Source organism: Limulus polyphemus, unplaced genomic scaffold, assembly GCF_000517525.1.
Source record: "Limulus polyphemus unplaced genomic scaffold, Limulus_polyphemus-2.1.2 Scaffold1117, whole genome shotgun sequence".
In the NCBI taxonomy this organism is placed as follows: domain Eukaryota; kingdom Metazoa; phylum Arthropoda; class Merostomata; order Xiphosura; family Limulidae; genus Limulus; species Limulus polyphemus.
The window spans coordinates 3,166-20,272 of record NW_013666727.1 but is presented as its reverse complement, the minus strand read 5'-3'; the positions used below and the strand labels follow the sequence as shown (position 1 = coordinate 20,272).

The window sequence follows — 17,107 nt, the reverse complement described above, 5'->3', positions numbered from 1 at the left end:
TGGTCCCCACAACCTTAAATAATGTCCTGTCACACCACAGAGCTTCTGTATGGCTTCTGGTACTCCTTTGTGATCTAGCACTCTGATACTCACAAGGGTTTGCTGGGATGCAGAATTTATGACAAAGTTGCACTTTTGGCCCTCCAGCTTTCCTGTCACGTAGACACTATGTGTGCTTGCCATTTTACACTTAGCTGTTGGGACTTTCACAAGGGGGGGTTGGTGGGCATTCCCCAGCACCAACCACTACTGGTTTCCCGAAGCTGACTTATTGGTAGTATTCTTCTTACACTGTCTTCTCATATGTCCTTGCTCTCCACAGTTCCAACAACCTTTCTAGGTAGCAGCCTTTCCTGCCGTGGCATCTTCCCTGTTTTGAAGTTACCGGCATTGAGCTCTCTTGTGCCCAGGTTTGTTACAGTGCCAGCAAAGTCCTTCAAACTCCTCTGAGAGCTACCATTTTCTGGCCTTGAATCCTGATGACTGTACCAACCTTGGTACATCTGTGCTGGACTTAATGTAGGATTCGAATTCAAGAGCTCTGGCCATTGCATCCTGCATAGTAGAGGGGTGTGCTTGCTTCACTTGTATCTTTAGTTGTGGACTGTCCAAGGCATCTATAAACTGATGCCTCAGCAACAAACTCTAGTCCTAAACCTAGCCCTGTCGCCTTCAGATTGATTTTGAGTTCCATACCTGAGTTCTAGAGCAGCTACCAGTGCTCTATAGTTGTGCCTGTCGTCTGCTGACAACTGTCCAAGTATTTCCAGTGGTTGTTCCTTCAAGCTCATTGCCAGGTACACTGCTTTCTGCTCCTCTGTCCATCCACTCATTTCTGCCAGGAGCTCAAATTGTGCTTTTTATGCTTCCCATCGAATTCCTGTGGCTTCCTTTGTAATAGATCACCCCTATTGCTGACACTCATGCATTAGGGTTTAGCTGCAGGGTTTGGAAGGGGCTTCCTGTTGTCTGGGGCTTATTTGGTCAATGGCTAATATATCCTCCTTGTGTAAAAGACAGTAAATCGTCCTTTAATGTATTTAATTCACTTTGAAATTTACTCATCTTTTCCATTTATATATGCTGGTTTTGTCTCAACTGTTAGAGACTTCCTTCTTGTTTATTTTCTTTCTCCTCCAACCACTGCTGTAGTCTCTGTTGTTTATTTTGCTGTTCGAGCTGCCACTGTTGCAGGTTTTCTTGCCAATGCTGTTGTCTCTCTTCTTGTTTCTTTTCCTTTTCCTCCAACAACTGCTGTAATCTCTTTTCTTGGTTCTTTTCTTTTTCCTCCAACAACTGCTGTAATCTCTCTTTTTGTTTCTTTTCTCATTCTTCTTGTTTCTTTTGCTGTTCTTGTAATGCTGCCATCAAATCTGCTAATCTGTAGTTTGATTTGCCACTTCTCGTTTCCACCTTTTTTTTTTTTTTTTCTGTTCCACTCTCTCACACCAATTAGTTACGTATCTGCTTGTTTGTTAATTTTTGGTATAAATTCTTTCCGAGGAACTTCAGTGATACAAGTCCTTTCTTAATTAAAACTAGGTTATTCTTTCTTGATACAACTTTGTAATACACAGAATTTTAACAGTCACTTTAAACTTTACAACCTTTATAACACACGCTATAAATCACAGTGATCACACACTTTACTTATGGCATCTACTGTTCGCTTGACTCAATTATCTATCTCTTCAATGTATCTCTTCGATCTATCTGCATATCTATTCAGTCTCACTTGTTATTCTCGTGAGGCTTATATACTAAAAAAGAGGGTGCATCGAACAAACTAGAGTTGCCAGGAAAATTCATGATCCTTCGAGAAACTCCAGTGTGCATGCTCCCAGCGTTGCGTGACTTCCCCTATCGTAAAAATATCTTCTTATAGCTATTTACCTATTTTATTTTGTAAAATCTTTCTTCTGTTGCTTAATAATAATTTCCTGACAAACATGAATGTTCTGTTTGTGATATAATACATCCATTCAGAGTGATTGAATGATGCATGGAATAATGTGTCAGTGATCATAGAGAAATATTTGTTTGTTTGTTTCTTTCTTTAATTTCTATAAGAATATCTCCATTGTGTAAGTTATGAACACTCAAATTACTTTATATGAAATACTTTTACTTACTTATCATGACTAACTTTCATATATAAAACTCAATATGAGGTGGTTTATCATTTATGATATATGTATAGACTGAAACAGTGCCAGGTAGTAAGTTACAGAATACTGAAGAATTGTTTTTTCGATATATTACTTTGCTTTGAAATTACTTGCTATTTTGAGAAATATAAAGTTGAAAAAACATGTCTAAGATTGAATTTATTATTCATTTCATATTTCCAACGTGTTTGATAATGATTATTGCTGTGATATATTTATTTTGATAAGTGGTTAAATTGTGATTTTGAAAGATGTGAAACTCTACTTTATGGTCTGCTTTGTAGTAGCAGCGTAGATCACGCATAGTACAACAGAGAACATTTTTCTTCCAATTAGTAGACCACTAACACTAATGCTTTAAATCCTCAAGAGACAGAATGCTATTCAATACCATTCTGTTCCCTCTTCTTATAAAACTTCATTACCTACATTTCTAAGATTATGTTAACTAATCAGTGCACTTTTGTTTTCTGGAATCTAGTTAGTATATTTGTGTATCTTTGATTGGTAGAATACTATTAAAACTAAGATAATTGAGAAAGATAATTTGTTTTCTTTAGAAAAATATTAGACTTGCACTAAAATGTACAAGTAAATGATATATAGACAATAACATGAGGTGCATATGAAAAGTTCCCTGATTTTTACTAACAAACAACTTTATAACATGTGGAGGACTTAATGCTATTTACTTGAGATTGCAATAAAGCTAATATTGCATAGATTATTAAACAACAAATAAAAGATTTTACATTAACGTTTTTAGTAACTGAATATTAGTTCCAGGAAAAGTTGTGAAATTGCCCTGGGATTTTCAGTGATCGTGGAGTGAACCTGTCAGCCATCTTTTTCCCAATAATCTACAACAATTGATTACAGTAATGTATAGAAGGTTCAATACATTCAACTAATTTCAAGTTTTTAGTATAGTGTTTTTTTTAAAGTTAATTTTAAGTATTTTAATAACTATAGGTTTTATGTAAATATTTCTTGGAATATAAGTAATAGTATCAAGACAAATATAGACTGTGTTTTAATGATATATTATATACATCTCTGGAACTTTAGTGTTACTTAAATATTTCTTGGTTTCAAAGAACTGTCGTGGCTTTAAACTTCTTGAGCAAGTTTTAAATGTTAAGTTACAAATCCACCTCTTTCGACTGCTGTATATACTCGTATTCTTATCTAAACCTTAGTGGTTTCAGCAACCAAATTCTTGTACAGTTCTTGAAGACACATATCCATTTATTAAATACAATAAAATGTATATATGTATGCATGCAATAATAGACTTGAGCTCTGACTTATCACAAATTGGACAACGTTTTATTGTATGTATATATATATTTTGCATATTTGACAGAACAACTGAAAGAAATCAGGAAAGTGACTTTGGCTCGAGTATTGTGCGACAATGCAGATAAAGCAGATTTTATACAACCTTCAACAATGCTGATCAGTGATCCTTTCTTGTAAGTAGAAAAATATTAATAAGAATTTATGGCATGCAGAAAAATTTAAACAATCATTTATTCTTGTAGATCTTATTTTTAAAAGCTTTGATATGACTGTACTTTGATATCTGCTTTTGATTAGTATTTAGCTCTGTATTATTTGTTTATCCATTATAATACATGTTATTCTTCTAACTTTCTATCACCCAAAAGAGTTTATAAGTGTTAATTCTGTTATTTAATTTAATTAATTATCTTAATTTTTGAGGCAGTTTTAAGTTAGATCAATAACTAGGTCAATCATTATAATAAAATATGGTTTAGCCAAACAATTTCATAGTATCATTTAACAGTAACTATCTAAAAGTGGAATGTAGTTTCTACAGTATAGTTTGAAAATACTAATCATTAAGAATTGGACTGAAAATGAATCATGATCAAAGGACTATTACATTGTAGAGCAGAATGATGAACTTGATTAATTGATATAATCAATTACATATGAGAATCCGTTACATTGATGAGTGTCACATAGGATGATTGATTAATCAAAATTACAGTTAAATCCATTAATGTCATGAAAATAAGCAATTAATCAATGATTTCTCATTAGTACTTTTGATTATTAAAATTTATTAGTGTCATGATTCATGAAAATAATCAACTAATCAAAATTAGTGTTTCAAGTTATTAATATTTTCAATTATTCTAACTATCCAAGTTTCATGCAAAAATAATAAATTAGTTGAATGTAATAGAGTAATGTGACCAATGATTAATCAATTACTGTATTCCACTTATCTTCCACCTCTGTTCGATTGCACTGAATCACCAATTTTGTATACCCTCTTTGTTAATGTTATTTGACCATCATCCAAGTAACATATTTAGATGTCCATTTATACTTTATAAGGTTTAATGCTATTATGTGGGGACAGTGTTGCCCAGTGGTTGGTGCATAGGACTCATAGTCAAAAGGTTGTAGGCTCAAGTTTTGCCTGTGCCTTGTTATCATGTCTTTTGGTAAGATACTTTACTTCAATTGCTTCAGTCTATCCAGCTGTAAAATGAGTACCAACTGATGGCCAGGAGTTAACCCTTGATGGACTAGAATCCTCTCCAGGAGGACTGTGTCACCATTTTCATCTACTTATGCCACTGAAAACACAGTTAAGCTCCAGCTCCTATGTGCCATCTAGACATGGATGGACTTAATCTTTAATTCTGTTATGTGTACATAATAAAACAAAAATGTGAAGAGATCTTTATATTTTCAAAGATTGATTAGTCTTCACAAAATGCATGGATGCATTAGTTATTCATTACTTAGGAATACATATCTTAGTTATTGGTCTCAAACTGCCTAGAAATGACAGATGTTTTTCACTTCATATAAGTATCAAGCAGTTTACTTGATTGTAGTGTTTACAAACTCTAGGATATAGAAAACTCATAAAGTTATAATGTCAAAACATTTTTATTGTTGTATATATTTTTCTTTTATAATTTGAAAGTGAATAAAGTCTTATCATTCACATTTATTTTTAGAAATGCCTACCAAACATGTAACACTGAGGACATATCTTCTTTAGACCTGAAGAAGTGGCAAACAGGTTTGTGAAGAGAATTATAAGTCCATCAATGAGAAAAATAGTGAGATAAAAAAGTAATCTAAATGTAAATAATTTTATTAACAAATTCAGTTAAGTAACAAACTTAAACCTTATTTGAAAAAGACTTCTAAAAACTCCTTTCAAAAACAATGTGAAATGTTAAAGCATTGTAATTTGAATTTATTAAGGCTGACATTATATTACCCATATGTGCACAGGGTTGATTTAACACATGGAACGTCATATTGGAAAAGGAATGTTGATTATAATGCTGCATTTACTAAGTGCATCTATGTAAAATGTGGCAAGCTTTTAGTAAAATGTACAAGTCTGTTGTACACACATAATCAGATGTGTTACAAATGTATTTGTACTCAAGATATGTCTGTAAATTCACAGTGCCAGTTTGACTCTGACAAGTTAGAGTTTTAGGTAATGTTCATGTGAAAGATAAAAATACTTTTGCTCATTGTACAGTTCCATATTACACTTGCATAATCTTGAGAATCTACAAAATGTATATTTACACTTTTCTCAGTATCTCTCAATATTGTTTCTGGTATTTACTCTCCTTTACCACATTATTCTTTATCCATAACACCCCTATTGTTTGTTGTTTCTAAGAACTGAGTCATTCATCTTTATCCATAACATCCCTATTGTTTGTTGTTTCTAAGAGCTGAATCATTCTTCTTTATCCATAACATCCCTGTTGTTTATTGTTTTTAAGAACTGAGTCATTCTTCTTTATCCACAGCATTCCTGTTGTTTATTGTTTCTAAGAACTGAATCATTCTTCTTTATCCATAACATTCCTGTTGTTTGTTGTTTCTAAGAGCTGAATCATTCTTCTTTATCCATAACATTCCTGTTATTTGTTGTTTCTAAGAACTGAATCATTCTTCTTTATCCACAGCATTTCCATTGTTTGTTGTTTTTAAGAACTGAGTCATTCTTCTTTATCCACAGCATTTCCATTGTTTGTTGTTTTTAAGAACTGAGTCATTCTTCTTTATCCACAGCATTTCCATTGTTTGTTGTTTTTAAGAACTGAGTCATTCTTCTTTATCCACAGCATTTCCATTGTTTGTTGTTTTTAAGAACTGAGTCATTCTTCTTTATCCACAGCATTTCCATTGTTTATTGTTTTTAAGAAATGAGTCATTCTTCTTTCTCCACAGCATTTCCACTGTTTATTGTTTCTAAGAACTGAATCATTCTTCTTTATCCACAGCATTTCCATTGTTTGTTGTTTCTAAGAACTGAATCATTCTTCTTTATCCACAAAAAAAATCCCTGTTATTTGTTGTTTTTAAGAATTGAATCATTCTTCTTTATCAACAGCATCCCCATTGTTTGTTGTTCCTAATAATCTACTTAAAGATTCTTTGAAGAGAGGTAAAAGACAGGCTCAAGATTTGAAATCTGCTGAGAGGGAAAGCTTCAATAACAGTAAGTGTAACATTGTAAATTTGTTCCTTACTATGATAAAAATAAAACTTTTCTGTATCCATTGATGCGTCTTTAGTGTAAAGTTTCAGTTGCAAAAGCATGTTAGCCAAGATTACTGATAGTAAGAATTAGACCTGCATGACCTGAAATCAAACATTTTAAGTACCAAAATTCCTTTAGCTACCCTGATGCCTCATTTTGTTCAAAGTGTACATAATATTTCTTGTCACTTCTTTATAGTCTAGTTTATTTGGTGTCTAAAGAATTCTGAAAACATTGGAAATTCTGTGTTAGTGAGAGAGGAGGCTGTTAGTACTACCATAAGATTTAACTCGTTTTTTGTACATTTGAATTTCATTAAACATGTTGTGTTTGTCAGAAATCAATTCTAAAGAAAATGTATGTTAACTGGTATTTATATTACAAAAAAAATTAGGATATCCTATTGTTGAAAATGGGAATTATGGATGGTTTCTGTTTATCAATTAGTGAATTTACTGAAAATGTTGCGAATGAGTATTGTATAATTTGCTTACCTTTGTGTTGATTTTATTAATTACAGTCATATCTCCAGCTATATATAGGTATGAGAGGCAATAGATGAAAAATATTTCTTTTAGTGTTGGCCATGATAGCAGATAATACAATAAAAAATATATAATAAACAAATAACTGAGGTACTCAAAATTCAGGTTTTTGGCATATAGCAAGAAAGGTAGAAATGTAAACAATTATGAATGATATACACTTATTGGTTGATTATTTTCATTCTTATTTGGATATATATCTCTTGACGAGTACCTATATATCCTTTAATCAGGACTCCAGGGCTGAAAGAGCTGTCTAAGTTATATAAAAACATATCCTTTAAATAATCTTTTGAAAGTGAATGTATGTGTGTGTGTTGTGGTATACCAGAACTTTGCTGAAGTAATTTTAAATAAATACTATAACAGCTAATCAAAAAGGTTTATAGCTTTTATTTTAACAGTATAGTCAAGAAAACACAAGTGCTTTATGTTTGCAGTTAGCTGTTCTTGCAACAACTTTAGTAAAATTTCTCAGCTTTGACAATTTTTTTGTTTTTAATGTTTGCATTAGATGTAGGTGTTGCAGATGATAAAAGTCCAGAAGCAGCACATCTAGGATTTCTTCGTCCTAAACGTCAAGCTCGGCAGATTTCCAACCAGTCAACCGTTTTGGAGTTTGCTTCACAGGGATTTGTGTCAAATATACTAAGCAGGTGAAGAAATATTCTTTCTTGTTAGTGTTTTTGAAGAAATTAATGGCAATAATGAACAGAAATACAAAATAGTGAGGATGTACTCATAGGAGTAGCAAGTCAAGAGTTTAGCAGGGGGCCGTTTAGCTGCAGTTTTATGACAGAAAAATAATATACCTTTAGCAGACTTTAACACAAGTTTCAAGAGTGAATTACAATTTATTTACAAAAAAATTACATAAAGAACCAGGAATTCTTTTTGCAAAATGATCAGTTATGTAGTCAATGTCATTAATGAATTTGTTGTCGTCATAATGCCAATGAAGTCAGAAAATCAAAACTTAGGAATGACAAATTTTGATATATGGTGTTTTTTACTTGTCTTTTACCCATCACAGTGAACCTATATTTTTACAGGATTTGAAGAACATGTATTATTGATATAAAATATGCAGTAGCAATGATAGATTTGGTGTTTGTTTTGAGAAAGTCGTTTTTTGAATAAACAGACTACTTCAAACAAAATATAACAATCAAACTGATATATTAAAAATGGAAAAGCAAAATATTACATATAAATAATTATTACTGTTTTTCTTACTTGCAGCAATTGTTCAAATACAGTATTAGTATACTTACAATTTCAATAAAACAATGCATAGAAATTGGCAAAAACACTGTATTTTTCACAATTTTCCTGACAAACATGACTTTCTCAACATAAGAAACTGTGTTCCCCCTTGATATGCCTATGAATGCAATATGATTATGAAGCTCCTTATGACCCCCTCAGTGGCACAGCGGTATGTCTGTGGACTTGTACTGCTACAAACCGGGTTTCGATACTGTGGTGGGAGAGCACAGATAGTCCTTTGTGTAGCTTTGTGCTCAACATCAAAAAAACAACAACAACAGCTCCTTATGAAAACAATATACAGTGTGAAGTTATTTTTCTTATAGATGTCATGTATTTATATAGAGTAGAGTTGCTCAAATTTCTGATGCCACATATTGCTGAAACCATTTCAATTAACTTTGGTAGAGGAACTCAGTTGGACTCCTAAATGTCGATTTTAAGTTTTATAAGCAGTTGGATGAATGGTTCATGTTCTACAGCTACAAACAGTGGAAAAGAGCAGCCATTTATAGCATTACATTTGAAGTCAGCATTTCTGGGCACCTTAGCTAGTAACAGATGTAATGTGAAATGTTTTATTTCATTGTGTTATGTGTTTTATTTTGTACTGTTGGTATTACATGATACATTTTTTCATTGTGTAAAATATGCATGTGTGATTTTGTATTAATATTTTCCTATTAAAGTTTTCAAATATTGCTGAGTTGACTAGTATTAAGGTTGAATCATGGCTCTAGTGTATTAAAATGAGTATTTTTGTTAACTTACCTACTGGCATGTATATGCTCATTATGTGTCAACTGAACATTTTGAATAAAGAACAGATGGTACATGGAAATAGTTTCTTTATCCTCTAAATAACAAATAATGCATGTGGTGAAGAAATTTGTCATATTTTCAAGACAAAACCATATGAGTATTTGGTAGCTCACTTTGTATGATAAAAATAAGACATAAATAAAAGTTTGCTGTGTACAAAACCTGTACATGAAAGTATGTACAGGCTCGTCTACCCTGTGGAAAATCTTTACATAATAACAAAGAGTATCTCATACACTACACATGAAAGTATGTACATGCTCGTCTACCCTGTGGAAAATCTTTACATAATAACAAAGAGTATCTCATACACTACACATGAAAGTATGTACAGGCTTACCTACCCTGTGCAAAACTTGTACATGGTAACATAGAGTATTTCATATGCTAAACATGAAAGTATATACAGGCTTACCTACCCTGTGCAAAACTTTTACATAGTAACATAGAGTATTTCATATGCTAAACATGAAAGTATGTGCAGGCTCATCTACCCTGTGGAAAACCTTTACATAATAACAAAGAGTATCTCATACACTACACATGAAAGTATGTACAGGCTTACCTACCCTGTGCAAAACTTTTACATAGTAACATAGAGTATTTCATATGCTAAACATGAAAGTATGTACAGTATGAAACATTTCATACTCTATACAAGACAACACTAAATATTGAGAGAGTTACGTAATCTGTCAGGATAAAACTATTAAACATATTTTCAGTGTGGAACTTAAAGGCATTGTTTTGGCAACTCATCAAATGGCTATTATGTTTTGAAGGCAATTTTAGGTTAGAATTTAGAAGTGATTGGACATTTTGTTTTAGGGTTATGATTTGATTTAAAACTATTACTAGAGGATGCTACATGTTAATCCAACACAACAAGATGGCTCGGAGTAAGAGATCATTCTCTTATCATCATTTTTAAATGTCAGTGAATATTTCATGTAAGGTCAAAGGTTATCTTGGTAAGTGGTCTATCATGTGACTTTTTGAAATATAAATTAATATTTGTATGAACTTGCAAACCTATTTCACTACTCTGAATACTATCCTTGTGCACAAATATTAGTTTGCTTTGCATCTCTTACATATGTTATACACCTATTAACTTGCATCTTTTTCTTCAGAGCTAATTTTATGATATGAGTGATACAGCATATTCATTAGATAACAAATTCTGTTCTATGCATGGCAGTGATACAATTCTTCTTATAATTTGAGTTTAAAATATTAACCATCTAAAAATGGAAGTACATTTTTCAAGACTTGACATTAATAAATCTAAAAGACAGAACTACAGTCTTGAATACTATACAACTTCATGGTGGTGTTTTAAGAATATACATCCACAAGAAAGAGTTGTACATATCGAAATGGTGCTGACCTGAGATACTACTCTGTAATTTTTTTATATGCACAACACATACTAACCTTCATATATGTCTCAGTCTTTAAAGTTGGTAGCAGCATTAAGCATTTTGATCTCATATAAGATTATACTATTAAGTCTGTTAAAGGAAAAATGTTATGCAACAATAGTATCTAAATGTTTTTCTTGTAAACTTGTTAAGTTTTTTTTAACAAATTGCCAGTTTAACTAGAATAACATTTTTTGGCTAACCCTCATTAGTTTATTCAATCTTTTAGTAATCAACGAGACAAAGAAGACAGTAGTGGCTCTCCCACCAACATAAAAGAACTAATGGTAGCACTTCCTAACATTGATGTCCAAGACTTTCTAGACATTCCAAAAGTGTTTGATTGTGATGAACAAACATTGCCATGTGATCATACAACTAAGTTTAGGACCATTACTGGTTGGTGTAATAATCTGAATAATCCAGAATATGGTAAAAGTTTGAGAATCTTCAACCGACTACTTCCTCCTAGTTATCATGATGGTGAGTATGTGCTCGACATATCGACAAGTGACACATAAAGCACAAAAACAAATGTTTAGATATTATTGGACAACTAAGTAACTCAAAAAAGTGGCACAGACTCAAGTAGATATCCGTCACTGTTGTCTGAAATTAAAACAAGAATGAACTTGTTTTTCTCTAATATTTTAATTAATAATTACATTCAGTATAATATCTTATAACTTAAACTCAGCTTATTATTTATATTTTTTATTTATACAGATAATATTTTGTTATATTTCTAGCAATAGAAAGATAAGTATCAGTACTTTTTTGAAATGTTTTATCAACTTGTATAAGGGGTGGTTTGATTGGTAGATTTATGACAACCTTAGTAATTTAAAACAAAATGCATTTAGATTGACGTTGTTCTTGAACACATGTTGCATCAACTTATGTGATAGCTGTGGTAATACAGGTCTTTGATAATACTCATGTTATTGTTATTTTAGATTTGGATCAAATGGAACAGTGTTTATTACAACATCTATTGTTAACATCTCTTTTTTAATGATTATTAAGGAAATATATAAAGAGTATTAAGAATTTAAACTTCAACCTCTTCAAACACTTCCCATAAATTTTTTGGTAATAATATAAAGAAGGTTGTAATGTTTTAAAGCAGTACTTAAATAGAGTCATTGGGAAGTGAAAAGTAATAATTAGATTTTATATATAAGGCAAAACTATTGGTGCTGAAAACAAAACATTAAATACCATATGCTATACCTCTGAAATTAAAAGTTGACCTGACATCGATTTTATCAACTGCATTTACACTTTTGTCATATGATTTTTGATGAACATGAATAAGCAATTGAGTGTGAGCTCTAAAATGATGAGTTTCAGTATTGGGAAACATAGCATTACTAAACATTTACATTATTTCAAAACATGGATCAGAATTCATTCGAGTAATGTGTATACTCTTACACTTGATACTACATTCGTGTTCCAAAGTAGGAATTACAAATGAAGTGATTTATATTGCACATTTTGATGTGCAACTGAAAAGAAATTGTGCAACTAGTACTTAAAATTAGTAACGAATCAAAAACTTTAAAAATGGTGGAAATAGATGAAAAATAACTACTTGTATATTATAAACAGAAAGAGATGAGAAACAAATGAATATGTAAGTCAGAAAATAAAATATCATTGGTTACTAGCACATTTCAATGACCTTATGTTCATAAGAAAAAGGTGATGAATGTTTCAATCTGGTAGTTGTATCATAAAATCCACCAGGTGTTTGTATGTAACACTGATGATGAGTTATGTGTACATTATTCATTATTTCACCTAAGAAAGCTGAGAAGTAACATTGCACAACTAATAGATACTAACCACACATTTATGATATTTTACACAAATGTAGCACATTTATTGAACAAATATTTTTTATACATTAAAAATAAAAACAGGAAATTTTGACTTTTTTCTTTTAATATTTTAAGATATGAGTGAGCCACGAAAATTTGGCATCAAAAGAGCACCACTTCCAAGTCCCAGAGTAATTTCAACCACAGTACATTATGATGTGAGTGCCCCCCATGTTCGTTATTCGCTGATGGTGATGCAGTGGGGACAATTCTTAGACCATGACATAACCTTTACCCCAATGAATGAAGGTAAACCACAGAAGGAGTCAATAAAGGTTTTTTTTTCACATTTCAATAAGTTAAATATAACTGCAACTAATATTATAATCAATAAGTGGCCAGTTTTTATATGTTTGAGTGATTTCAAACACCTATATTAGTGCCATAGATTTATGTTGCTACAATTGAATACTACTAAGAAAAATTTAATATGTTTGTAGTTACTCTTGTAGGCTTTTTTGCCATCATTACTTGACAAAGCTTATTAGTATTTTTGGTTCCACACATTTCATCTGTGCTATTTAAATTTTGGAACACCATCTCTGTAAAATTAGCATAATTTATGGCATTTTTCCTTTGGAACATCATAATTGTAATAGTCATTAGATAAGGCCTGGTGGTTAGGGCACCTGATTTGCAACCTGCAGGTCATGGGTTCGAGTCCCCATCCTTGAACATGGTTCCCCTTTCAGCTGTGGGGACATTATAAAGTGATGGTCAGTCCCACTATTCATTGGTAAAGGATTAGCCCAAGAGTTGGCAGTGGATGGTGTTGACTAGTTGCCTTCTCTCTAGTCTTTCACTGCTAAATTAGGGATGGCTAGTGCAGATAGCCCTTGAGCAGCCTTGCACAAAATTTAAAATAATCCAAACCAAGTAATTAGTTAAACTTATTTGTAAGCATATCTGCTGTTTATGTTTTAGTGAATCTACACTGTATAGTTAGTTATAATATGGTAATTGTTATGTATCCTTTTGTTGACTAGATCAATATTTTGTAAAGTAAAGTTCTATAATTGTGATTTTTAAGTTCAAACATTGTGAAAAAATACAGTATAGAGAGATGGCATAACTCACTTGGCATCTTGGTGAATAGGATTCATCAGAAGTGCAATGAAAGACTTTGAACTTATACTTTTGCTTTTCTGTCCAACCATAAAAGAGAATATGCATATCAGATGACAGTAAAAAGTCCATAAAACTGAAAAAGTGCAAAGGCAAGAACAGCTAATTGAAGTTTAGTGATATATTTATTTGTTAGACAAAATTTGTCACACCAGAGGAAAATAGTTTAGAAAAGATGACACAATCCATGTGATATCTTAGCAAAGGTAGTTCATTAAAACTTTAACATCAGTTTTTCAATGATATCTTTCTTTTTTTTAAACAAAAAACGTATTCATAAAAATGAATGATTTAAAGTATAGTTTTTAGAGGTTTTAGCATATATGTAGTAATTTCAATATTATTATTTCATCATCTCAGATCTGAACCTCAGACTTGTCACATACCAAGTAGGTTAGTACAGTAAGCTAATCTTGTTAGTGTTATTTTGTTTAAAGTTTTCAGAGGATAAGTATCTGCTTTATGTTTTGTAGGTTTTAAAGGATCAGTTCTGAATTGTAAAGATTGTGATTCCTCTAGTAAAATACATCCAGAGTGCTTACCAATAAGCATTCCCAACAATGACCCATACTATCCACCTGTCAACTTGACTACTGGTCAACCAAACTGCATATCTTTTGTACGGTCACTCTCTGGACAACTAACACTTGGTCAGTGAATTTGAATCAGTGGTTAATATAAAATTAGAAGACTTTATAAATTCATGACACATAACATTGGGACATTTGTTTGAATATTATCTCTGTCTGTTTTATTGTACATTATTGCCTCCCATTTTCAGTACTATGGCTAAAGAAATTCAATGTTTAATGATTTTGAATTGCCTTTATTATCTTTTTTTTGATGTTTGTGGTTTTTAAAAGTTTTGGATCTAACAAGTTAATTTGGCATCTAAGTAAGATTAAGCTGTCATTATTTTTTATAATGATATTTACAAGCTGTATTTGTTTTTTAATTTCAGGCCGTCGGGAACAGTTAAATCAGGTAACAGCCTTTGTTGATGCATCCCAAGTTTATGGGTCAGACAAATGTGAAGCTCGAATGTTAAGGTCTTTCATTGGTGGAGGGTTAAATGTTACTCGTCATCCCTTGAATGGAAAAGATTTGTTACCTCAGACAGCAACTCATAAGGAATGCAGGGCACCCTCTGGGTTATGCTTTGAAGCTGGTAAATTTCAAGAAAAATTTAATTATGTTTGTAGTTACTCTTGTAGGCTTTTTTGCCATCATTACTTGAAAAAAGCTTATTAGTATTTTTGGTTCCACACATTTCATCTGTGCTATTTAAATTTTGGAACACCATCTCTGTAAAATTAGCATAATTTATGGCATTTTTCTTTTGGAACATCATAATTGTAATAGTCATTAGATAAGGCCTGGTGGTTAGGGCACCTGATTTGCAACCTGCAGGTCATGGGTTTGAGTCCCCATCCTTGAACATGGTTCCCCTTTCAACTGTGGGGATATTATAAAGTGATGGTCAGTCCCACTATTCATTGGTAAAGGAATAGCCCAAGAGTTGGCAGTTTCCTTTATTTTCTACTTATGTGATTTTTGAGAACATTTATGCTGTCTAAGAAAATATAAGTTTTGAACAACAGAATTCACAGTGCACAAAATATAAAAAAACCTAAATACACAGAAAATTAGTTAATTGTATACACTTTATAACAGAACTTCTAAGGCAAATCATTTCTTTCCTTTGAATATGAACTCAAAACATAAATAACTTTAATAAAAACAGAATGTTAAAGAATTGTATATATGTGAATAAAATAAAAAAAACTGACTGCATCAAAGTTATACATGGTTATGCATTATGAGTGAAGATAAACTTTTATAAGTCAATTTTCGTCATTAATATTTATGCTAGTCCATGGAATTTATTTGATAAAATTTTAAAAAGCAAGATAAAAGGTATATGTAATGTTGTCTTCTATAATAAGGTCAAATATTGGTTGTCATAGAGATGAGGGGAAGTTAAATGTTACTACTCAAAATATGCAGTTAGAATTTAAAATTAGTATATGTGAGAATATAAGAATGTTCATTAAATACGTACATGGTTTTAATCATTAATTTAAAAAATTAAAACATTGTACTTGCTCATTTTTAATGGAACAAAATTGTGTTTGTCATCTTTTCTTAATTGTGACTTATGAATATAGACCACCATTTGTATGAGAGAGTGTAGTCAAACCTGGCACATCACTAGTCAGCCAGGAAAAATTTTGAAATTTATGTTTTCTACTATAGCCATAAATTGTCTTCAAACTAACATGGGTAAATGAAGCTTGTTCTTTTACTTAAAAAATTCATTTATCTCTATTTACAAGTTCTTTGGAACATCCTAACCTACTGGAGCTGGTTTGAAAACATCATCTTTTGTATCATAATATTTTCATTCTAATTTTACAGCAAATGTCGTTGTGAATGTATCATAATTTATTATTTGGGTTATCGTACAAAGCAAATAAGAACAGTGAACTCCGATGTACCTCAGTCTATAAAAAATTGGGAAAAATAAGAAATTAGAATATCTATTGAAATTATAGAGGAGGAAGTATTCAAGAAAATTAATATATATATATATATATATAGTAAATTCTATAACCAGGGGTTAAATAACATGTTTCAGAGCTAGATTGTTTTCCTCTCTGTGTAGCTGTTATTGCATTGTTGGTTTAGACCATGGACTTCATACTAACCTAGATCTTCTAGATTGGCCAAACTTTGTGAGATGTTGTTGGGGTTACAGAAAAAAATATTTATCACAAAAATTGTGCCTAACTGATAAATTCTAATCATTATAAGTTTTATTTTGTGACATGCATGCTTCTACTTAGACTGATATATTATACTAGCTACATTATTTACTGAGTTAATTTTTAGTTCTGGTCTATGTAGGTAGTTTTCTTTGATCAAAAGTTGTTGATAATATGTTTGAATAGCTTATAAGTAGTTTATTTACTTAAAATCTTATTTCTCCAGGTGACTCTAGGGCCAGTGAACAACCTGCTTTAGCAGCTATCCACACAATCATGATGAGGGAACACAACAGGATTGTAAGTTATCTACAACAAATAAATCCACACTGGAGTGATGAACAGCTTTACCAAAATGGTGAGTAAACAATTGAATAGTCTCACTTTGGAAGTTCACAATAATACAATAAATTTGATTATTAACCATATTACATTGAACAAATATATTAAATTTAGTAGCAGAGACAAAAACTAAATTATTAACATATTGGGAGTACATACTGGAATATTTTATATATATATATATATATATATATATA

The 17,107-nt window shown here is 31.4% G+C and overlaps 1 protein-coding gene across 1 annotated transcript in view; it reads left to right on the top strand.

The window, feature by feature from the left end:
• Window positions 1-17,107, top strand: part of LOC106462198 — a gene marked incomplete at its 3' end in the record, with an annotated part of 79,544 nt that overhangs the window by 60,288 nt on the left and 2,149 nt on the right. The window contains exons 11-19 of the mRNA XM_013922098.2: window positions 3,535-3,643; window positions 5,174-5,238; window positions 6,583-6,690; window positions 7,792-7,933; window positions 11,022-11,275; window positions 12,754-12,927; window positions 14,277-14,453; window positions 14,765-14,971; window positions 16,795-16,926. Of these exons, the coding sequence (XP_013777552.2) occupies window positions 3,535-3,643; window positions 5,174-5,238; window positions 6,583-6,690; window positions 7,792-7,933; window positions 11,022-11,275; window positions 12,754-12,927; window positions 14,277-14,453; window positions 14,765-14,971; window positions 16,795-16,926 (1,368 nt within the window). The remainder of the gene's footprint in view (window positions 1-3,534; window positions 3,644-5,173; window positions 5,239-6,582; window positions 6,691-7,791; window positions 7,934-11,021; window positions 11,276-12,753; window positions 12,928-14,276; window positions 14,454-14,764; window positions 14,972-16,794; window positions 16,927-17,107) is intronic.